Source organism: Rissa tridactyla, chromosome 1, assembly GCF_028500815.1.
Source record: "Rissa tridactyla isolate bRisTri1 chromosome 1, bRisTri1.patW.cur.20221130, whole genome shotgun sequence".
Lineage (NCBI taxonomy): Eukaryota > Metazoa > Chordata > Aves > Charadriiformes > Laridae > Rissa > Rissa tridactyla.
In genome coordinates this window covers 153856731-153881927 of record NC_071466.1, presented here as the reverse complement: position 1 = coordinate 153881927, position 25197 = coordinate 153856731, and the positions used below count along the sequence as shown (strand labels likewise).

Sequence of the window (25197 nt, the reverse complement as noted above, 5' to 3'; positions counted from 1 at the left end):
AGACATAACGAAAGCCATTTTGTTTCTTTTCAGAAGTAAAGTTCGGTGAACAGGGAAAGTAAACGCAGAGGGCAGAGAAAACCATTTAACAAGCATCAGTATCTAACCCTACAAAATAACACCCTCACAAAACCGCTGTACAAGAGATGTGGAAATTAGTAAAAAAAATAATCTTTGTCAGCAAACACCATTGATGATGACCTCCCCAGTTTTGTACCTTCCAGACAACCTCACGTCGCAAAGCCAGGTTTTACATTTCAGTTGGTCTACTGCTATCTTTTCCTGCCACAGGCAGTGATGACAACAGTCACCAAAGCCATCCGCACACAACCTTCACTGCCTGTTAGGAGAAACTCTGCAGTGGACCTCTTCTACAGGGATTACACCTTGGTCTACATCACTCTGAAGTGAGCAGATGTGGGCGCTCGTAGAAGAAACAGTGAGACTGATGCGAATACAGGATGAATGGAAATGTGTGTGTAAGTGTCAAAAAGAAAAAACAGAATGTGGGTTAGAGGCATGGCCTGCAGTGATAGTGAAGGGCACCACTTGCAGTCAATCCAATGATGGCCCACCGGTGGCCCTCCCTTACAAACATGCACTGCTGATTTTCCAGAGACCCTGTCAAGAGGTCAGGAATTTGGAGCAAGGACAGGGTCACCCTCCACCCTGTTGAAGTTAAAGCCCCTAGACGTCCTGCAGCTCTCTCCAGTCTAGGTAAAGCACAGACAAGTTAAGTGCCTCCACAGGAAAACCATTAACACCTGACAGCTTACGGAAACTTAACGTGTTTTTAAAGAGGTCCAGATAAGACACAAGTATACACCAGAGTTTCATTTGAAGCAGGTCAGCAACATCTAATAAAATTCCCCATGTTACAGAACATTATGCTGTTACATGATAACTAAGATTAAGGTCAATCTCAAAACTTTTCCTGAAAGCAGAAGGAAACAACGCATTTTTAGCAAACTTTTCAGCCTCTCAAGACAAAAAAACCCACCCATTAGCACTGTCAGCAAAGTAGGGAGAAAAATTTATGAGGGTGGCTAGGCACCAGCAAGCTGGAAAATCTTCCTTCAGCAGGCTTTTCTAAAAACAGGAGAGACAAAATAAAAACATCTCCCAGGGGGCAAAGTAACGAATTTACATTCTAAGCCTAATTCAAAGCCAGTTCTAGCCAGTTGAAGGAAACTTGCACAACAAAGGAATGTAAATATAGTCAATTAGAGTGACTGTGCTAATACTACCCTCAATTGCGATGACAGAACTCTCCTGACAAGAGGAACAGTTCTGTCATCTCTTTATCATGCCTCGGCTGCACCTTTTTTCTCAGGCAGCTCTGACGTCCCTCAGTCATCTCCGTGGGCTGCTCTGGCATCACATTCCTACAGCTTCTTGTCAAAAAGCAGTGCTTGCATGAAGGTACATTAAGATGAAGACACCATTACCAATGGCCACTCTGAATACTTCACCATATTTCCTTACTTATTCTCCCTCTGGAAATGAAGCTATTGTTGCAAGTACCACCATACTGTTAGTAAGAAGATAAATATATTTATAACACAGGCTTTATTTAATCAGTGGAAATGCCGAAAGAAACTTCCATTGTTCAGTAGATTTAGTGGGGCAAGTCTGTTGATGCAGCCATCATGAAGCACAGGACAACACCGTGAGGGAGGGGGAGATCATGGAAGGATGCTGCATGCATTGTCATAGTCAACGCTGCAGTTACTTAAATCACTCCACTGTCTAGCATAATCATCACAGCACAATCACATGTTCCCTATTCTACGCACGAAGAAAGTCAGACAACTGAAAGGGGAAGCAAGCTAATAATATTGAAGAGAGCTCGCTACCCTCTAAGAGAGCTTTGTCACTATGGCCAAGCTGTTAAAAGGTACCTGTACATGGTTCATAGCAGTGATTCCTCTCCTGGACTTACCTTTTCCATCTTTCTTCAACACAGAGTAAGTTACCTTACTCAGTAACCTGGAGCTACCTCCCTCCAAGAGATCAATAGTCAAACCACTAGCCATGGGAGATCCAGGCTGAAGACCACACGCTCTCTGAGAGATGAAGACAGCCTTTTCTGAGGGCTGTCACCTCAGAGGAGAGACTGGGGTTCTGGTCTCTGCCCCAATTAATATTTAAGTATTTCTTATTAAACATTAATTGAAATAGGGACTAGAACTAGTTCCCTGTTCCCAGCTGAGTGGCTTAGCCTTTAGGCTACAGTCATTCTTATGAGCTTGCTCACTTTCCCTCTCCCTGACCCACAAAATTCTAACTATTCCCCAACAAAGGGGAACAGCTTCATCTGAAGAAATGAAGAGCCTGCCAACTGACTGCTACGGCACATTCTTCAGAGGGAGAAGTGGATTCATAATCCCTCAGGCAGAGAAAAAAATGGACCCCCAAACCTTGCCACAATCACAGAACCAAAGAGTGGAAGGACATCACTAGGAGATGAGGTCAGCTACAGAAACATCTCCTTGGAGGATCCCAATAGCATGTACAGAAGTGCTCAATATCCAACAACAGCGTAGTAACAGACCTCACTCCAAATCAGAGGTGTTCCTGAATGCATCTGGAAACAGACTTTTACATGGGCAGAAAATTTTACAGGTGGAAACTCAAGCACCGAACAACTGTTGTCCAAAAAATTGTATTCGTTACCCGGTGCGCAACAGCCAATCTTACATGCCAGGACGAGACATTGATTATTTACTTAAGAGTTGCAGTAGGCTGGGTGCTTGATGGTTTCCGACCAGTCAAGCACACCAAACGCGACTCTCCACATGGTTTATATACACGTTTTACAACATCATTATCATAGTAGTGCCTCCTACCTATATTTGATTAATTAGTAATTTACATATGGTTGCACAATCAAGTTATAGCTACTATGCATGCTCAGGGGAATGCTCTTCACCTGGGCTAGGATCTTCTTGACCTATGGGTGTTCTTTTTAGTATTGTAATGAAGGTAGTTCAGCTTAGGACACTCAAAATCTTCACTATTCTGCCAAGTTGACTAAACTTTTCAAAACATGTAGCATTTTCAAAGTCCATATGCTCATATGTTCCTCCTCAAGAATAACAACAATACTTGCTTTTCTTGATTAGGAGTTCTTTCGTTAATTCATCCTTGACAGAATCAAGGATAGAATCCTCATTATCTGTGAGAATACGCACACGGCTTCTCAACTTTAATTACTACTGACCACTTTGAGGATATGCTTTGATAACAACTGTAGGACACTCCAGGAGCGGGTAACAATTGAATGTATTAAGGATCTCAGTTTTGCATCTAACTACATCCTCCATTAAATAGGAAGCACTATATACCCAAATCCTGTTACAATTTAACCCTAGCGCAACAAAACAAGAACACGAAATTGGTCAGCAGAAGCAGAATCTAGTTTACACTAGATAATATTCACATTTCAAATTTTCAGGCTTTACTCTGAGTTGTTAAAAATGAGAAAAAACCCTAACTCTTCAGACTGAGAAATTGTAATTTCTTAATAGGAAATAGCCAGTTAGGAATTGCTTGAAGGTATATTTAATATAGAAATACCAGTTCTTAATAGTATTTTTTTTAGATAAGAGTCAACTTGAACACAATGCTTGTAAATTTTTTCCATTTCTCCTGTATTTTCAGAATGCAGACATGGCCTCTTAGCATTTCTGAATAGGCTGCACTTCTGAAATGGCCATAACTATCAGTAAAACTTCTTATAATTATTCACTCAGCACAAGTGCTCACGCCGTGCATCATACATAGGTTCCCCTCAAAAAAAGTGCAGGCTATCACACCCATATGTTCCCTGATTAGCATGAAGTACAAGATCTTCGTACTGATGAAGTGAATAAAAGTTTAGCTATTGACTTCAAGGGCAGCGTGGCTGCACAACTTCATCCTAGATTTTTTTTTTCACCTTGTTTCAGCACATAATGCCTGAGCAATTTGTATTTTTCTCCCCACCCACTTTTCCACTGCCCTCATCCCTGTTTTTCCCCTCTGGAAGCCCAGGTGTGTGCTGCTGTTGCCAGGGCCCATTAACATTGCCATCACATAAACCTCCCCGTTCATCTGTTATCTCCTGGACTGCAGGTACCCAGGTGCAGATTTCTTTCTGCAATCCCAGCAGCTGCTGCAGTAACGCTTAGTAGCATGGCCTATGAGTTTTAACCCTTTGCTTCCTGACTTTCCTATGTTATTCCTCTTCCTTCTCACTAATCTTGCTGGCAAGAAAAAGCTGACCCATACCTGCCACCGTCAGACACAAAAGCATTCATCTACCCACTTCAAACAACTCCTAATCTAGTCTCATAACACCTACAAAACTCAAACTGTGCCATCATCTTTCATCTCCATTTTCTATGCTTTCACCTGCTTCCCCTCTTTGCTTCATGCTCTTCCCCCTCCAGTTGCCACCTGTTTTGAGTCACATGCCCAGCTCCAAGGCATTCAGCCTCCTCATGAAGGAGAAATTTGATCTCATCACAAGAACTTTCTGCTCCAACTTCTGAGCTGGCTTATCTGTGCTTGCGTAACCACCTTTGTCAGTTATCAATTTCTCAAGGTAATGATTTCATCTTCTCTATCCATCTATAAAGTGCTTATGGTTATCATAAGGAAAGATTTTTCAGGGGCACAAATGGAAGAACCAGTCACTCATCTCCCGACTATAAGTAATCCAAGTGTTTTTAAATAGGAAAAAAAAAAAACACCAGAGAATTAGAAAATTATAAAAGATTGAATTTTTAAAATATGTTTTTAAAAGAGTATTTTTTTTAAACATTTATAATGAAGGCAGGCAATTCGTATGCGGTTAGAAAAGGTTAAATGAGCTAATAACCATACTGATCTCTCCACACAGAGAGCCATCTACCATAAACTGTGATGCGTAACATACACAAAATCTGGTCTCTGCTAAAAAATTCTCTCTCTGGCCTCAGTTTTAAGATCAGTGTATTTTTTTGGTTTAGATTACAGCACTTTTAAGTATCTCCAAATAACTTTCTACATTCCCAGTCTGATGTCTTGGTGGGAGAAAAGGATGAAAACGGCTACCTGCTTTCGAAAATGTATACTTTATTTAGTTAGATGATAGTTAATAGTATTCCTATCCAAAACTCTGAGGATTTTATTACATCAAAAATAATGCTGCCAGTGTTTTACTGTTTTGATAATTTTAACATGAATCTAGAAAGCCACCTGTGTACGGAGATTCCTGGTTCATCCTTCACCATCAGGGTGAAACAAATACGTCTTTTTCTCGTGATGAGCATTGAAATCAGTTTGTTTGCTTTCCCAGACTGAGATGCATAATCTCCAGAGACCTGAGCCTGATATATTCACTTTTATAGCAAGAGAGATCCAGGTCAAGCTGCCCTGCAGACATCAGCTGTGACTATACGGCAGATACTTGCAAAAATACATGAATTTTTAAACTCTGGGGCGATGGAATTCCCAAGATTCCTAAAAGTCATCAGCATTCATGCAAGAGTATTCTGATGCTTCACAAAATGCTCATACACATTCATATGACTATGGATTTCTGTGCAAATTCAGAAAGCAGAACATATTTGGAGGAGAACTCCCACGACAGAATGGAGAAGCACCGACTGTGTTATTTAGGGATGTGGTACCAATAACAGTGGTCACATTTTGAAAACCTAGCCATCAGTCTTCAGTATCATAAGGGACTGAGTGTATGGATAAAATACCATAAACTTGTCATCTATGCAAAAACACCATTTCCAGAACCACACAGCAGTTTTTCAAACCTTTTGTATTAAGTCTGAAGGTGAAAGACGTGAATAGTTTTTGGTTTAGCTTACAAGATATTTCAGTAGGGTTTAAAAAACAAGTATAAAGCATATTCTCTTGGCGGAGTGAAGCAGGGAGGGGAAGAGACAGCATACATTAAAGTAACTTACATCCAGAATCTATCTTTACATCACTCAGTACAGTTGCTGACAAAGACCATCCTTTTTTCTTCCATTTTTTTTCTCCAACTAGATTTTCAAAGAGACAAATGATTTCCTCATTGTAGCAATCTACCTGTGGCAGCTTCTAATAACTGTCTTTACCCCAAAATGTACCAGACATTCAATTTTTAAAAAATGGGGCTTTTCCACCTTCGTGATTGTCAAGATTTGTAGTAAGCCAAGTCTGCCTTTTCCTATCAGCAGTACACAGAACCAAGCAGACAAAGTTCATAAATGCTTACAATAAAAGGCCATCTCATTTCTGCAGACACTTGGACATTGCTGCTTTAGGATTTATATGTTTGGATCAAGGTATACTGAGCTGGGTATAAGGGCGAGACACCTTTCAGCACAAGGTGAAATACCCGTGTAATTCAGTGTGACAAGATCCCTAACAGCCTGAGGTAGGCGTCAATCACCCTCTATCTTTTATTATATTCAAGTAATTAATCATAATAGTGTCTGGTGTAAGCTTGGTTATGAACTGACCGCACTAATCCCATTTATGTTTAAATACATTGATTCTAGTTCCACAAAATAAGAGTTCAACGTAATCAAGGACTTTATACTCAGGGTCCAATATCATCTTAATAATAACACACAGTTTATCAGCATTATTTTTATTCAAGTAAATTCTTTTCTTGCACTCCAATTAACTACTTTGGCTTGTTTCTATTTAGCATTAGAACAGGAAATAATTGCAGCTGGTCTCACACTAAGGGTTACTATTATCTCCAAATAAATGAGGACAATCAATATTCTAGGGAGGACAGGTACTGAAGCTGCCTCCTGAGTAACTTACAGATCAATAATCATGATAGACAATGGAAGGGAGCTTTGCATTTGAAGGAATCCCAAGGAGACCCCAGAGGAAGGAATTAAGTACAAAAGACAAATGTGTGTTTTCTTTAACTTGGTTGTTCATCTGTGACTGAACCCCAAGTCATCAGGACTCTGCTTGCCTGCAATCTTTAACCAAATAGGTAGGTGTGTCAGTAGCTGGTTGCCTGCTACCCAAGAAGCTTTTAGGATGAGTAGATATAAAATTGATTATTTTTTTTTTGTTAACTACTGCAACAGCAATTACAATCATGTATTTCATTTGGATCTTGTGAATAAATAGCATATATTTACTTCTTACTGAAACCTCACTTGTATTATGGGCAAGTTCAGTGAAACCATTAAATAAGAACGTTCAATGGCAGTAAAGGACCCAGGCCCAGGGAGACTCCATCCCAGCAGTTTTTATAGGTTAAAAGGATGCCACTCCACTCAGCTACAGTAAACACGATAAATTTGTTAATTTGTTGAATTCACATGAACGCAGCTTTTTTGCAGAATCACCTAGGAAAGATCTCTTCCAGCAGCTGGACACTGGGGAGAGACCCTAGGTCGAGGCATTTCTGGGGAAAGCAGGGAAGATGTGGGGTTACTTCCAAGTGCTGCCTTCCTTTGTGTGTAGTTATTCTGCTTAGAAAACTGAATCTCTAGGGGTTTGTAAGAGAAACAGTCAGACTGGTATGAATGAGGTATAAACGTGTGCGTGAAAGCACTAGAAGAAATGGCAGAGGGATAAAAGAAAAGTATGCACTGAAGGCACCTCGATGAACAGGCCATCAAGATCACAGTAGACTCACGTGCAACTTCTGACACTGAGATTGCAAAACCAGCCTATGCCCAGGGCAGGAGACTAGAGAGGAACAAATAGATCAGCAGTGCTGCACAATGACTCACAGGAGTGGGACAAGCTGGAGAGGCAGAAGATTTCAATAGATATGGGCACAAAAGGCACAATCAAAACAAGCACATGGTCACAAATCTATAAGGAACCCAGGACAGGTGATGGGGGGTCTTGAGAGTCAGCATTCCTTATCCTCCATTTCGCCACAATTAGTACTGGACAGAGTGGTGGAATGCACACATCTTAGTGAGTCTATGAGAACATGAGCAAGAGCCAGTTTGGTAGTAAAGATGAGGGAAACAGAGTCACCTTCATCTGGTGTACAATCATGTTACAAGCTTCGTTACATGGACTGTGCAAACTAACCATCAACATGGAAAGAATAAACTAGTAAAATTAGTTCAGTACCCCACTACCTGGAATACTGAAGCAACAGCAAGTAAAAAATCTTCTCTCTAAATTTCCAAATTTAAAGGAAAAATTACAACTTATTAAATATTACTAATTTCTCCACTGAAGTTAATCAATAACAACTGTGTGCCACATAGCCAATAACTACATTTGACTTCCTTACTGCCCATTTTCTAAACATGAGCGTGCATTTTAATTTTGCTCTACAGTAGAAGAGAACTGGTGAAACCTCTACCTGACCCCAGCCAATCTAGAATACCTGAGAAATGATGTGAATGTTGAGAAAGAGGAGCTTGATGAATCAGAAGTGTGCAGAAAATGTGTTTGCGTTAAATTCACTTATATGTAGGCCCTATAAAATACAATGCGAATGCTAAGAGTACTTTGGAAATTATAGCTTCCTGAATTGGATTTTATTATATTTGGGTTTTTTGTTGTTTTTTAAAAATTTAGAAAAGCTACATTTTTTTCCTTTCTAAATTGCAGCCCTCTCAGGCCAGGTGGTTTCTGGGATGATCACAGAAAGGTAGGTGAGCGTTTTTACTTCTTGTAGTATTTTCATGACTCCGAACCACGCCATCCACGATACTCCAAGAAAATTCACCTCCCTTGCTCCTTGCACACCCCCATTTACCTCTTTCAAATCTTGGACAATAGCAGTGAGTCTCTCATTCTCTGCCTGAACGTTGGTGACCACCGCCCTGCTCTGCTTCAGCTCGTTCTGCATCTCCAAAATCTTCCCAAGGTAATAAGCTTCTTTTGATGCAGACTCCTGGAGGAGAGTCTCTTCACGTGTTTCACCATCTTCAGCCACTTTGCGGTGAATTGAGAAGGACTGTCCGAATGCCTGCAAGAGGAAAACAGCGCACAGTATAAAACTACTGAAGGCCTAGAAAAATTATCAACAATAACGAGCAGATGTATAGCCAGCGGGAATTCAATAGATCTGAGAGTCCCAAACTCTGACCTAATAAATACTGCCTTAGCAGCTTCCTAGCAGCTGAGGGCCACCATCTCATTTAGCTGAAGTGAAGCATCTTGAAGCTGTTCTCGTTTGCAGTATGCATTTATGGCCTCTGTCCAGGCGACCTCCACTGAGATCAAGATGGTGCTCTTCTAACTAGCCATTAATTAGCACCAGTGTTTAGGTCTCCTGCATGAGGCCAGCTGATAATTCGTCCATTCCTTTCTTCTCCAGTTCTGCAAAATAAACACGCGGTTTGCTTCGTTTTAAAGAGCATAAATAGCTGACAAATCTTTCTAAATTGCTTTCCACTTTTAATATTCTTTTATTATAGGAGCTGACTCCATGTTATGGATAAGAGCTTCCCATAACTTGAAAGAAAGATAAATGAGCTGAGTATCAAGCAGTGGCCATCTACACCGCTGGTAAGCCAAACATGGACTTTAACAGCCCCTTCATCTCATTTGTACTCAGTGTTTTCTGCTTCTACTGAAAAGAAACAATATTTAAGTATTCAAGAAGTTTCTAATTATATAGGTAATTTTGAGTGATTCTCTTCCTCTTCTTGTTGCTAGCTTAATAAGGCAGTATTTCTCAGTGATAATTTCTGATGTTATTTTGGACGGCTCTGAAGCAACCTGGAATAAAGCAAAGTACAAGCCACAACAGTGGAAGTGATGGAGATATCATTTATCAATGAAAGACAGAGGGGAAAACCCTGCAACAATATAATAACATAAAAAATAATGTAATAACACAAAATAATATAAAAATAAAATATAACGGTAATAAAATAATTATTGTAAAGTAAAACAAAAGCAAAACCTGTTTTGTTTGTATTACCTTTAAAAATAGACTTGGTTGAAAATTACATGGCCTAATTCTGGAAAAAGCCAAAACAAGGCCTCCAATGTTAAAAACATTTAGCCTAACACAGGCAAAAGCTCTCTCCTATATCTTAATTCAAAGAGAGTGTGTTCGAAAGAGCGTCTTGAAAGACCACTAGTTGTAATTTTTTTCCCCAATATAGGAGAATTATAAATCATGGTAATATATGCACTTTCAGTGGGAAATTCTCCCCAAAGGCCTAATTTCTACCCAGTCCTATGAAACCACAAAGCAGAGCGGTATTTGCACCCGCTGTAAGCAGTGGCCTGCTTTGCCTTCCCATCGACAGAATTACTTGCCAAATGAAACCCATTGTTTTACTGCCAGTATTTATAGCTTTTCAGAACATGTTCTAAGTTTTACTGGCACTAGGACTGAAGCAGCCTCTTAGAAACTTCAAAGCAAAACCCTGTTCAAAAACTTTTTAGCTTTTAAGTCTACTTCACTTAGAGAATCCTGTGAACTCAGCATTAAAGGATTCTAAAAATATTCAATAATGTATTAACCCAGCTGTCTTCTCAAAAGACTGCGAGTTACTGAAATAGCAAGCATCAGCAACTTGCCGGATAGGATTTTCCAAATAACAAGAAATCCAATTTAATGAAACTGTTAAGCACTGATTCAGTCACTATATCTGTGGATCTAAGACGACTGTTTCAGGAACACTGCTAATAAATTATATCTTACTCTACATATACTTATATTCAATGGTTCACTGTTCCTAATTTGAGACTAAGCAAAAAGCACCAGCGCAATAGAGGCCCTACAAGACAAATGTAAAGGTCACATATCCAGAGGAAAAATCAAAACACAGCAGAGCAGCAGGTAGGACTGACAGGGCTGGAGAACTTCATGAAGAATGGGAGCTGGAGCCCTGTCTACTAGAGAGCTATAGTTAAAGCACTGTCGGTAAACACCAGTACACAGTGATGACGGCCTTCCAGGTACACACTATATTTTCCTCAAAGGTACTTTGAGGGTGCATTTTAACACGTGTGATGTTTGAGGATGGCCATGGATGCAGATTTCGGGGAGGGTGCGTAGCGTAACAGAAAATTACTGCACACTTAACATTTCCTTGTACCTATGACAACAGAAAATGTCAGAGAAAATTAAACATTTTTTCCTATGAAACCAGATTTGAACATTACTCTATATTATACTAGTCATTTTCTTTCTTAAACTGCTATCAGTATGTTAAAAATCAGGGGAAGGATATAAGGGAAGCATAAGTCTCTTTCCATATAGATGGAAATTATGCAGATCCATGTAACAAGGAGAGGAACGCGAGATGCCTTTTAATTAAAAAACAAGCAAGAAGTCCTGCTTCTGTATTTCATGCCCTGTATAGAATACCAAGAAGTTTAAACTTTCCAGACATGCCCACTTAAGGCCTTCCATCAGATTGATCACTTTTAAATTAACCCATACATACACACCAGCTAGTAGACAGGTATTCTATTTTGATTTTATGTTTTAATAATTTTCTTAATACGTTTACTTATTTATAAAACCTTATAACCTTGCTATGACAGAAATATTTCGATTAACTATGCTCACTTATTTGACTGAAGCCATCCCTACAGTGGGAAAAGTCACTTGACTTGAAAAACTTTTCCGGTCAACTAACTTTATAACAGGCACAGCAGTTGTCTTCCAACAACTCCTGGTTTCCAAGCGTGGACGTGACAACGCACCTCACACCACTGCTTCGCACGAACGCCCAGGCTCAGCCAGCAGCACGAACAGGCTGCAGCCTGGGAGAGCTGGAACAGCCCACTTCAGCCTTCACAGTTACCTCCTGGAACACGTTGGACAGGAAAGAGTCCAAAGGTTCCCCAGGAGCTTGAAAGCCGTACTGATGAGAGCCAGTGATGGACAAGATACAAACTGGAAGGGCATTTGGCACAAACATAAACATTCATATGTGAGAATTGGATGCAACTGGCATTGGCATCAGGTGTTGAAGGCAGAAACAGCAGATGAAGCTCAAAACATGAGAAGGTGGCAAACATTCTTTCTAATGAAAGTTCACTTGCATTTGGGTCAACTGTCAGATACAAACTGGTTTGCTGAGCGTATCTTATGGTATGGAAATGGGAAAAACACCAGCCTGCTATGGAAATAGCTTTCCTTTGATAACATGTGACACCAAGGGAGAAGTTCTGTGCAAACACAGAGCAGATGTTCCCTGTGCTCACCCTTGAAGAAATCAATATTTTGGTCAGATATTTACAGCAAAGGTATATAGTTTGGCTCCTGGAGAGATGCTGTTCCTGCCTAAAAATACTTTGTCACCTATATTAGTACCACACCAGCTTCTCCCTAAACCAAATTTCAGGTGATGCCAGGATGGCAAAAGCAGAGCCAGACTCTTCCATGCTTTTCAACTAGATTAGAACACGTACATCAACATAGGCTATGGAATTCTCTGACCTAGCCATGAAGAAGTAACTGCAGAGGCAAAGAACTGTGGTTGTAACTGTGGGAATGGTGCCCAACTGACTCGTTTGCATTGTTTCTATGTTACCATTTTGGATGGGTGCTGTCCTGTATCTTGCAGACGTATTAGTTAATTACTGCAGCTCTTGTCAGTGTGGTGCTGCCTTGCTTGCTGTGACTGCCCGTTAAAACCACTCAGAAAACACTTCTGGTCCCTTGGTGGCTCTTAGTTTCAGCAATCAAATAGCAGAGCTTCTCTGACAAGGCACCAAATCTTCCAAATTCAAACCAGGACTCAGAGGGGGCTGTATAGCCCTTTATGGCTTCTATTCCCTTGAGAAACCCCCTCCCAGGGCAGGGGCAATACCTCAAGTCAGCTACAAAGACTGTCCTGACAGAGAGCAGTCTAAATTTCACCTTATACTAGTGCCATCACTTCTCTCAAGACTTTGCTTCAAAGGGTGCTGTTGACTGAGTTAGGAGGTACCTTTTTGTAAGTTGGTCATAAAAGCTGAGAAACAAGGTGCCATTAAGCGCTGTATATGTATTCTGAGACCTGAGAAATGTATAGCAGTATCGTGACTTTTTAGGGGTGTCTTAAAATTTGAACTTTGAGAACGCTAAAACGAGGATCAATATTTGTTTGAGTGCATGATAAAAGATGGCAACGGTGGCATGCACAGGTAAGAGGTCAGCCTGATCGGGGAGAAAGGCGTAACTTTTGAGGAAAAGGCCATTTGCAATTGAACTCTAAATAACCCCAGATGGAAATTCCAGTGTCGGAAGCAAACTGGCATGAAATAAATAATGCAGTGAACAAAATGGGCACAGAGTTGTAGAACAGCAATAGAAAAATACAATTGCTCCAAACAACATATGTAAAAATATTTATATGACAAATATAAACAGCCATAGAAAGTTGTTGTGCAGTGAGTGACACGAAATGATGTCTGTAAAATGAAAATTATACCTAGCACTTAAAAAAAAAGGAAAAGAAGCCAGATGTCTAATTTAGGTGTAGAAAGCAGCACGTAAGCAAAAGATCGTCTCAAAACGTAAGTAGGTAAAATAAAGGATGCTATTTCTGAGTTTCAGTTTTATTTTTACTAGCCACCTCCTGGGGCAGGAATTCTGAATTGCTTGCATAGAAACTCACTCTTCTGTGATGATTAATAAGCAATAAAACACAACCTGACTGCTATCAGGACGAGCAGACAACCTACCTTTATGGCTTTGACACTTAATGTAGTTTTTCTGATGCATAATGCAACAGCATTGAATTTGTTCAAGTGATTACCTATTTCAGCTGCTAACTTGCTGCAAAGCAGAATGTATTATGTATTAGTTACCTCCACATTGCTAACACAAAAGCAGGGAAAAAGCAGACTGGTGTTATCCAAGATGGTAGCATATTTCCTAGGCAAATGTCAGTATGGCACCACAGATGGAAATCTTTGCTAGAGACGCCTCACTGTGGTTAATTGTCAGGGATAGGCCTCATTTTGTGGCACAAATTGAATGCCCACTTACCTCTTAATATTCCCTTAGACACTTGCCATTCTGTGTCTCTCTTTCAGATGAGAGATTTATTGGTTTTTTTAAGCGTACTATGTAATTTTTTTTTTCCTTTCTTCACCATTCATTAACCAAAGCTCAGGTTTCTCTGACATTTTTCTGCTGAGGAGCAGTCAGTGGCAGACACAGGTCTGGGAGGAAACCCCCTCCAGGCAAGGCTGAATGGGGCGAGGGTGCGTGAGGGGCTGAGCAGGCTCCAGCCCTTCCCTCAAAACTAGCTGGTACAAAACTGCCCCCCCCACACCCCGAGATGTGTCTAAATGGAGCCGCATCACATTATTTCCTTAACTTCCATCCATTATTTTACACCCTGCTGACATCAACCTGCACGCAGCAGCTTCTGCGCGAGCCAATCCAAGCCAGCATTCAGCCAGACGGGGAATCTCTCTCTCCGTGGGCTTTCTTACAGGCGTACGCTCAGCGCTTGGTTCGGATCACATGGCTCTTTGCCATTCCCTGCTCCCTCACACTTCAGGTACGCAGATTGTCCGGGGTCTTGGACGAGGACTGTGTTTTATTCTTGAAGAGCACAGTAGGTAGGCGCTGAATCTAAACCCGACTTGAGTTTCTTGGTAGCACAAAGAGCACCCTTTGCAGAAGTGGCTGATGGGTTCCAGTCATGTTATGTCTGTTTTCTTAAAAAGTGTGAAAGTTCTATGCCTCTAAAATGTGTTCAGAATTTAGATTAAATCTTTGTGTAGTTGACACGACCTCCTGATGTTCATTTAAGATCGCTGCGAGAGGTCAATAGGTTTTCTTTTGGAATCCAATACTGAAGTGATGAAAGTCTTCAAATGCAAATAATAGGCATATTGCAATCAAAACACAGGCAGCTGCACATTTAGTCAAAATAATGAGAGAAGGAGGAATATAATAGGTATTGTGTGCATATGAGATGGACAGCCCATGCAGGGAAACAGATTGAAAACTCAGAAACAGATTGAGAACACAGCCTGAATCAGCATGGGCATATAGGGAAGAAAACTAGACCATGAACTTCTGGGTTGACAGGCTAGCTGGAAACAGCTTGTTGTTTCACAGCTTCAGAAGCATCCCATTTGTCTAATTCCTCCTGCATTGAAGAAAGCAGGATATTGGTCTCTCCTACAAAGAAATAGAGTATAGAAATATGCACGATCCCATCACTAATTCCTCTTTCAGCTCAGAACAGCAAAGTCCCTAGACTTAACCAGTCACCTGGTCAAATGGAATATGAGATAATTGATCAAAATTCAGTTGTACCCAAGCAACTGTCTGAGCATTGGTCATTTCATGGCTTCCAGACTCAAGATGATCGGTTTTATGCTCTGTGCCACACAACATGAACAGGATTTTTGTGTGTTTGCTTGGGTTTTGGTTTTTTTGGTTTTTTTCTTTTTTAATGTAACAACATGCCATTTATTTCATATGCCCCATATTGTAGAAAAAAATGCTAAAAGTTTTGTACACTGTTTAAAGCAAGCTGACAAACTGGGGGTTCCTTATTTGTTCTTAGGAGCTCAGTCAGCCTTCTGAAAGAGGTGAAAATTAAACTTTAAAGGACTGTTATTTTCAATTCATGCTTTGCTATAGACACTTAAGATGACCTTAAGAAAATTGTTCCTCGACTTTCCATTCAAAAAAATGTAGAGGACAGTATCTGCTACACAGTGAAAAGGACTATTATGATACACCCATTCATGATCTAAGATACAACATACTATAATTATGAGCACAGTATAGGTAGCTATGAGAAATCCATACATGTTACCTGAAGAGCTGTTTTGTTACCTCCCAAAGGCAAAAAGCATTTAACTTTATTGCAAAATACCAGCTTACTTGTAATCAACTCAATTCAATAATAATGCAAATGCTGGTGCAGTGGTAAAGTCATGTAAGTTAATATGTGCATGAGAGATGTAAATTGCAAAAAAGACTTGCAAACAAACGTGCCAGAGGTTTTATCTATGCCAGGCATACTGAGGAGATCAGATACATAGAAAACAAAAGTAATACTGTTTACAGACGCAGAGCAGTGGGACAAATGTAAACAATTCATAGTCTTTTCCCCAAGGAAGCTTTGGATAAAAGCGTGCACAGTGTGGACGTCTTCCGTTTGTTCTCAATAGATCCCTACAGTGCCTACAGGCCTGTTGAAATTCATATATCAGATGCTAATCAACAAAGCCATCAGAAAGTACTGGGGGAAATGAGCATTTACATTCAACTCAGCTACAGAGATGGCCGTGCTTCTGCAGCCCCAGTACATATTGTGCCGATTTCAATCGATATGCCACGGCGTGAGGCCTTAGGCATTTTTATAAATAAGGAATAAAAATATCCCTAAATGTGACGGCTAGGAAATATTTATAGACAAGGAGAAGAAAGCGCTACCATGAAAATGAACATTCAATTCCAGTAAAAAGGGGGAGTGAATAAGAATTTCCATTTAATTGCCTTTAACAGCACTCTAGATGAGGATTTCAATTCCTTGTCCTCAGCATTCCCTCCAGGCACAGAAAACACAAGAAAGAGGAAGCTTGTAACAAAGAGCACCACTTATCTACGACACAGCTAATTAGGTTCATGCTGGTAATTTTAAAGCATCTCTGTTCAAAATGAATATGGCCAATAATTAAATTATTTCTATAAACAAAATAATTCCCACATTATTAATGAAACATAAGGTGGTTTAAAAATTTGCATCACTGTCTAAATTAGTGCTTATATTGGTGTCTGTTATCAGGCCAAGCTCCAGCTCTCACAAAATTCCAATTACAACCAATAGAAGCATTACCAGAACAAACATGGAAGACTGTTAAAGATTTTTTTATTTTTAAACAAAATATCTGAAGTCCAAGATGGAACATACCTTCCACGGAGGCTCTATTACCTTTGCAGTAAAGAGCAAAATCCCATGTTTAACTAAAACTTGATCTTTTGGGGGTTTTCTGGCTGCTTTTCTTTTTTCTATTTTCCTAACTATGAAATTGCCGAAATAATTGCAGTTCCTTCTCCGGCACTTGCTTGAATAAAGCTGCAAAGAACGTGCGCCAAAATCCAGTTCTTTAAGAGTTGTTGGCCTGCCGGGACATTTTGGTTATTTCACATTAGCTCCCCATATGTAAACTCACATTCCATAGTGAGAGCACATTTATAGAGCATTTTAGGTCTAAGCAAAGTCATGTCGCTAGTGAATAATAAAAACAACTCATGAAGGATACCAACTGCATTCTGCTGTTACTACCTTTTGCTGTAGTTTTCTGCTGGAGAGAAGTTTCAATGGTAGCACTGTATAGGGAAAGATTATTTCCAGCTGCAAAGGCACGACGAGGGGGAGGAAGGACAGACTCTTATCACAACAAATTAGGACGATCGCAGAGCAGCGTATAAGGAATTGAAGGCCACACGCCCAGAACGCCTCTTCTACAAGAGAGGTGGGGAAATGAGGAGTAGGAACGCAACCACGTCCTAGACACAGATGCACACCAACCAGTTAAGTTGGACGAAGCAACGAAAGAGAAAGCTGCTTCTTAAGAGATAGTGCTCTTTGCATATTAGAGGAAAATAAGCAATGCAGAAATCCTGTATCAACGTCTACTGAAGATGTAAGGAATATGCCTCAACACAGATAAAAATTATGCACGGTAAACCGTATTTTATTTTCATAATACTGGGTTTATGCTAACTTTCAAGTACATTCATGCAATTTTAAAAAAAAACTAATTGTTATTTTCCCACACCACCCTTGAAGAACAGAACTACTGAATCACCTGAAAGCTTTAAAGTAGCTGGGCTTCACTTTAGGAGAGACTCTGAGGTTTGGTCTCAAGTTAGAAGGAAACTGTATTCTTCTGCTGCTGCTACACATTATCTTTTAGAGAAATAATTTCTAAACCAAAGGTTTAAAAGGAGAAAGACAGATGATTCAGACATTTGTGCTGCTTCAGGCTTTTATAAAACCTCCTAAAAATTTAAGTTGGAAAAATCCCTAAATAAAAGCATGCCCTTCCGAACAAGAGGCCAAAATTACAGACCTCTCATTTATTTTCAAAGGAAGGTTTAATTAGAGTGTTGCCAGCCACAGATTTACCATGGGGGAACTTTGTGCTTCCATTAGCATTGATCAATGCAGCGCACACACCTATTTCACACAATGCTATTGCAGCTGGGTGCTCGCTGCAAGTGCTGGATAATCTCATCCCGCTAGAGCAAGTGAGATTTTAAGGCATATGGTGGTACTGATAATCATGTTACAGCAACAACAGCCTGTCTACTTAATACAAGGGTAAAAAAAAAAAAGGAAGAAAAGAAAAAAAAGAGAGTGAAAGAATCAAAGAACGGGATTGCTGTAAACTGTCCCCACTGTAATCCATAGGGAGTTTCAATTAATTTTGTATAGGGGGTAAAAAAAAAAAAACAAACAAAAAACAAAAAAAAACAACCCACAGCAAACCCAAACCCAGGAAACTCCCCAAAATCAACCAACCCCCCAAAAAACCCAACAAAAAACCCCTGCTCATTTATTCAACTAAAGTAAAGATAGCGAGGAAAGGAGTTTGGTGTACGCTGGCTGACCAGCAGATCTCCAAATGAGGAGAAAGGCTTGTCTGACACATGAGGTTGCGTGAGAAGGTTGGTGGCCTGGCACTCCTCCAAGTACTGCTGCATTCACACCAAACACGCCTGTCTAAAGCCAACCTGACGATAAATTGAAGGTGGCAGACCATGCCCCATCCACTGCATTTGTATACCTACTTGCCTTAGTGCAGCGGGGCTCCAGCCTGATCAGACTCCCACGTGCCATCCTAACATAAGCAAGAGGCAATATTCCAATCAAGATTTAGCTTTCACAAGCAAGAAACCTGCAATCTGGGCCATTTGTCCAGGCATAGCTGTCCCAGTGCCTTTGTCTAAGGACCCAGTTGTCCCTAGCACTAGATTCCTTTTGCCCTATGAATACGGAAGGCGGCGGCTGCAGCGAGGATGGGATTTGAAAACTGCACGCAAACCAGTGAGGTCAGGAATCAGCAGGCAACTTCCAGAGTTGCAAGCACGTTTATAGGATATCCCCATCTTCCCTCAGCCAAAAACCAGACTCTTGAGTAGTTCTCAGCCTTGTTCTCTGACACGGTGTGAAATACATAATGCCGCCTGGTGATGAAAACTCCCATTTGTCAAATAAATTGCCTCCCAATAAGCAATTTGCAAAGGATAACAAATTTAAGAGGATAATATGCTTTTGCTTTGTCAGCAGCTTTGTGTCAGGGTGACCTATCTTCCAGACTGTAAAATAATTGTATAAGAATATGCAAATCAAGCATCCATGACTTCTACTGAGAAAGAAACTAGAGCTTTCATTGGCTTCTGCGGAGCTCAGATTTCACCCCTGGATCTTTATTTCTGGATGATATACCATATTCTGGCTCCTGATTCACTATGTTTGCTCACGTGGAAATTGCAAGCAAATTGCAAACAGTTTAAAGGACTAACTTTTGAAAACCAGCAAAACCTGTCAATCTCAGCTCTTTCAGAGGCAGTCCTGTTTTCACAGAGACTTTCAAACCACTTCCCCAGCACCACCAGAATTTTCCCATTAGAGTCTTCCTTCTCACAACAGCAGTTTGTCGTGGAACGGAAAGCCTTCTTTCTTCCCTTGACACCCAGCCGCTGGAGCAATTCCTGTGCTCCCGCAGAGCGGAGGATCAGCGGCACAGACAGGAGAACACCCCCACCAGCAGCCAGCGAGGGAGTGCTTCGCTAGCATGCTAAACCTGTCACAGCACCGGATCCTGGAGCTTTCCTTTTCTCTTCCAGAAAGGAAGCTTTCACACGACTCTAAACTCGATACTTAGCAAACTGTAAAGGAATGTATTCCAGTACGAGAACAATATGCAGTATGCGCAGTTGCAACAGCAGAATGCAAACATCAATGCCTTCCACAAATGACTAAGATGGAATGATTTCCTACTCTCCTGAAGAGATTTAAAACAAAAGCATTAATATTGGTACAAATGAAGAACGAAAGAAAATATTTATGTATGTGTGCACACATGCTCACATGCACACCATAAAAAACAGCAGAACCGGGGTTAAAAGGAAAGTTAGCAGTTATTTGCTATGGAGTGTCATATGTGTGATTTCATGTAAAAGAAACGGAAGAACAAACTGACCTAAAGATAAGGTGTCAGGATAATGAAGAAGAGGACTGAAACCATAAAATATCCAGATAAGGAAAAAGAGAACGGGGGAATTCAGGATTTTTTGCAGAGGAATGAAACAAAATATGAAGCACAATATCAAAACTGCTATCCATTCCTAAAAAATACAGTCAAAAACCAGTTTGTCATTACCAGTCAATAAGAACTCAAGTCACATGATGAGTACCTGGTGTCCCACGTCACACAAATGATCCTGACGTGACTACTTGTATACACATACACATCTACACATCTTCGTTCTCGAAGGTATGTGCGTATGAGAGTGTCAGTGAATGAAATCTATAACAGAATGAGTGCAGGTAGGTAGAAGTCAGGCATCTTAGAGATTCTGTAAAATGAGTATCACCTACCCCCTCCATGAGGTCTCCAGAAGCACTAACAGTTTGCCTCACTTTGGAGATGGTTGGGTTTTTTTAATAATTTAAAAAAAAAAAAGTACATACCTCCAACATTAACAACTCATTAGAAGACCTCTTCATATTACCTGAGCTACACTGGCTTCACTAGGAAAATGACTCTAACACAGCTGGTATTTTTTGGTGAAAGGCATACATCACATTTCACAAGTTTCTACTCATCCTTCAATGTTGCAGTGGTGCAACTGGAAGACTGTGGTTTGAGGAGTTAGTGACCCACACTCTTGCTTCTTTCTCACGTATGCAGGTGTGCTCTGGGTATCTGTGACACCAACCAGCCACGGCAGAATAGCCATGACTACTCCAGTGTGTGCCTCTGTCACAGATACTGTGTGACTGCTCTACACAATAGTATAGTTAATCTGTGTACACAAAATGAATAGACAGATAACAGGTTGCTCAGAGAGGTAGTGGAGACCCCGTCCCTGGAGACATTCAAGGCCAGGCTTGATGAGGCTCTGGGCAACCTGATCTAGTTAAAGATGTCCCTGCTTACTGCTGGGGGGTTGGACTAGATGACCTTTAAAGGTCCCTTCCAAACCAACACATTCTATGATTCTATAATCAATGTTTATATATACAATGTATACCCAATTGTAAGTATATGTGTAGAGCATTGTCTTGTCCTTGAACTACTATGTGCACCTGCACAAAAACTATGATTTTATTTATATAAGGTAGTGGAGCATATTATCCAAGGGACTTTTCAAAGCTAAGTCCACCTTCCAAACTTGACTGCTGTAAGTGATCGGTGAACACGTATTATGATCAAGACCCTGCAAGAGTACCAGGCACACAGAAAGGCTGGTGACACTCACCACAGATGGGAAAGGCACAGCGTGCCATGAACCAGCCAGGGCTCATCCAATGTCACAACAGGCAGGGTCCCAGCATCAGGAGGGATGCAAGATTGCCATCACTCTCTCTCTAATTTCCATCCGTTATTGAATAACTTAGTTGACCAGCTTTAAGCGTTGGGTGCTCTTCTTACTGAGCTCCTGAAAGAACCAGGACCTCAGTGCAAGACAAGTCATCATAAGCAGTTTCCATTTATTGTTAGCTTCTCATACTTTGTGTTAAGAAATACTTCCATTAATTGAAGAGCATTTCTAATCTGCATTTACAATTTACACTGAATCATATTTGATGGTTAGATGAAAAAAATACTATCACAATACGACATCTGACAGAGACGATGAAGTTGCCTATAGGGATGCCTGTTTTCCATTCATTGCTTTACAAAGAGCCTTTGGAGAGTGTCAGAGAAATCCACGCTGGGAAGATATGTCAGTTAATTGAAGTATTTTAACTTCAGAAGGGGACAGAGAGCTCCCTATTGACTCACACTTTGAGGCAACTCCTGAGAGAGCTGATGGATTTTTTTTTTAATTTTTTTTTTTTTTAAAGCCTGCAAACATCTTGAACTTGAACCTCTGAACTACAGCACAACTGCAAGGGCATTTGTAGGAAACACACACCAATAGAAAAAGATACACAAAGTGAAAAAGATATTGTGTCATCAAACAACACATTTCTTTTGCAACAGTATCATAGATACTCCTTTGTTTCAAAATATAGTTGTAGATGCCTATACTGTTGGGAATCTCTAAACCAGCCTTTTAAAGACAATGATGACTCCATATAAAATCTATACAGATGATGTTTAAGTGAAACTTCACCACTCTCAAGTCTCTGTGTACCCAAAGGGGGACATGGCAGAACAAACAAAAGCCACCCCACCTAAGTGACCCTAGGAAACTGGAGGATGCGCGCTTCTCAACACATTTCTGAAAATCCTGTAACTACAGTTGTGTGGAAGAACAGCTGTGTGTATAGCAACACTGACACACTCTGGGGGGCTGTGCAGTGCTCCGTTAAGCAGGATCCCTAGGAAGGCAGAGAACAGGCTCTCATGAGGCTCTGCACCATCAGCTGGGATGGGAGGTGGGTTGCAATGAACCAGAATGAACGAGCCCTGCCAAATCCGGCCTGACCACCACAGCTCCAGCCAGCCTGTTCTGCACCACATTTCTCAGCACTTCAGGTTTTCCACAGGCTTGCTAGCGAACCAAAAAGGCTGGGATTAGAAGGTCCAGGAAGCAAGGTCTTGCGCTCAAGCTGATGAATGCCCTCAAGTGGCAGAGCAGGCCAGCAGGATTTTCTTCACCTGCTCCAACACTGGCCAAGCCAACACAGGCTGCCTCTGTAGAAAGCTAATCAGCCATCTCTGTACCACGTTCCCGCACAATTCTGGTTTCTGGGCTGGTCCCACGTGGCAGGAGTTGCCCCTTTTGCACAAAAGACTGTTCGAGTCAGTGAATCCAAGCCACCTCCAAGAGCTTCTCAAGTGTTGGTTTCCCTTTACAGGATGAATCGGAAACCTCCAAAAACCGCTAACACATCACTGGGAGCTGTGACAAGATTTCATAAAGCATGGCTTGGAAGGAAAAATTGGGAAAGGAGAGTGGAATGAAATATTTTTAGTAAATTTCTAGTATTATGCTACTATACATCTCTGCCCCGATGCAAATTAGAAAAGGCTGGCAATATACAGAAACCAGAGATTCATAATCCTATCTCTCTTAAAAGAAATTGATTCGGACAGAGTTCAAAGAAAAAAAAAAAAAAGAGCTTAACTCATCATGAGTCTGCTGTTTATTACACAAATAGCACCAAAGACAGTGTGGTGTGTATTTACATGCACATACACCAAATTACACACCAGTCCTGATGATTTTAGAACACTCCAGAAAATGGAGATGGATTTTTGATTTAAAAGACTGTCCAAAACCCTTAGGCTGCTTTGAAAATAGCAACTCATAGGTTTTGGGGGTTTTGTTTTGTTTTGGGTTTTTTTTTGTTTGTTTAGGTTTTTGTTTTGTTTTCATTGTTTTTTTGTTGTTTTTTTTTTTTCAGGGCTACTCAATCCATTTTAGCTAACATGCTCCAAGCAATTTTATGAAGGTGTGTTCTGCAGGAGCAGCGCTGCAGCTCAGCTGGGCCAGCCATGTGTGGCACGCCATCTCGCAGCTGCGAAACACAGGCACAGACTGAAACTGTGCCCAGAGAAACCAGAGGAACGGTAATAAAAGCCACATAAATCAAGTATCAGAGTATCAGGAACCTCGTCAGCCATGTCTATGGTAAAGTCCACCACTTAACGCTGTCCTTATTAAATACACATGCTAATGACAGAGAGATTATAAAGGTAAAGAAAAATGTAAAAAAGAAATAATGATGTAGCCTAACGGAAAATATTTGAATTCCTGCCATTAGAAGTTCTTCCAGATATTACCTAGCATGCTGTAATTTATTAGTATAAAATTCAAGTAGATAGGATGCAAGACTCAAAAATTCAACACAGACTAGGTTTCTTGAGCTGTGTTTAAAAAAAAAATAAATCATATGCGAGAAGTAAAAGAAGTGCAATGTTAAATGTTTAAAATATTTGACTTTTTGGAAATACAGCAAACAATTGAGACAGCTCTGCTGTCATAGCAGTATATTTATTAGGAGGCTAGTCCCAATAGGTCAAAAGGTCAAATGTCTGAGCCACTGCGAGAATTACAGGAGGCAGGAAACTATTTCATTAGATCCCAAGATAATCATGTTTCATTGCTGACCCTTGCAATACAGCACAGAAAACAAATAGAATTAGAATGACAGCACACAGCAACCCTTGGTGACAGAGAATAGGTATATTTGGAAATAAAAACAGGGATTCCAGCTTTTAACTCCAGTGAAATATCACAGAGGAAGGTCTGGGGTTTTGGCAAGCTCAGAGTAAAACGACAACGCGTTTTCTGTAGAAAAAGAATAATGTCACTTGTTAAAAGCCTTGATGGGCTAGGATTCTCAGGACAAAAAGCACGGACAAGAAAGACAGAAAAAGTGGCCAGATTTCATCTTGTGATACAATCATAAAATTTGCTACTGTTCAGACTGAGATTATGCGCTCAACATGGAGCAAGGTTTTATATGGTCTGATCTGCTGAATAGTACAGGACAAATGGTTGTAACAACTATTAAAAACTGAATGATTCTTACTTGTAACTTAAGCTGCTGGAAACACTTCCTACAGAAAAGATTTTAAATGGTGGCATGGAGAAGGGCACATCTAATGAAAAACTTTTCATGAAATATTCATTTATTAGCTACCTTGTAGAGGGGTCACCTATGACAGACAACCTGATTTTAGGAACGCTGATCTCTTGCTATGGAAAATGTTAAGTGCCTGGAAACACATTAGTTAACCCACTTGTATCTCTAAGTAGCAGCGCTGTACCTGAGCTACCAGCCTGTTTCAGCAGGGACCTGGCCAAGCCTCTTCCAAGGGACTGAGGAGGCCACTTGGGTCCTGTGACTGGCCACCTTCTTCGTCCGTCACACCGCTGGAAGAAACCCAGACTTTCTTCCTGTGGCGTCTTTTCAACTGCATTGTGACTACCACTGCGTTAAAGACGGGATGAAAGAAAAAACAAAGACCCAAACCGAGGGGAATGCATTTCTGCCCTTTCATTTCTGCTTTGATGGACGTGACTGCTTATAAATGACTCCCATTTAATTTCAATTGCAAGCAGACTCGTCTACTTTGTCTATCAAAAAAGATGTCACTTACCTA

General features: G+C 40.6%; 1 protein-coding gene across 4 annotated transcripts in view; it reads right to left on the bottom strand.

The window, feature by feature from the left end:
• The window catches only part of BICD1 (BICD cargo adaptor 1), a 184727-nt gene that overhangs the window by 82574 nt on the left and 76956 nt on the right, over positions 1 to 25197 (bottom strand). For all 4 annotated transcript variants that reach the window (XM_054220429.1, XM_054220392.1, XM_054220411.1 and 1 more), the window contains exon 2: positions 8726 to 8938. In XM_054220429.1, coding sequence (XP_054076404.1) covers positions 8726 to 8938 — 213 coding nt within the window. The remainder of the gene's footprint in view (positions 1 to 8725; positions 8939 to 25197) is intronic.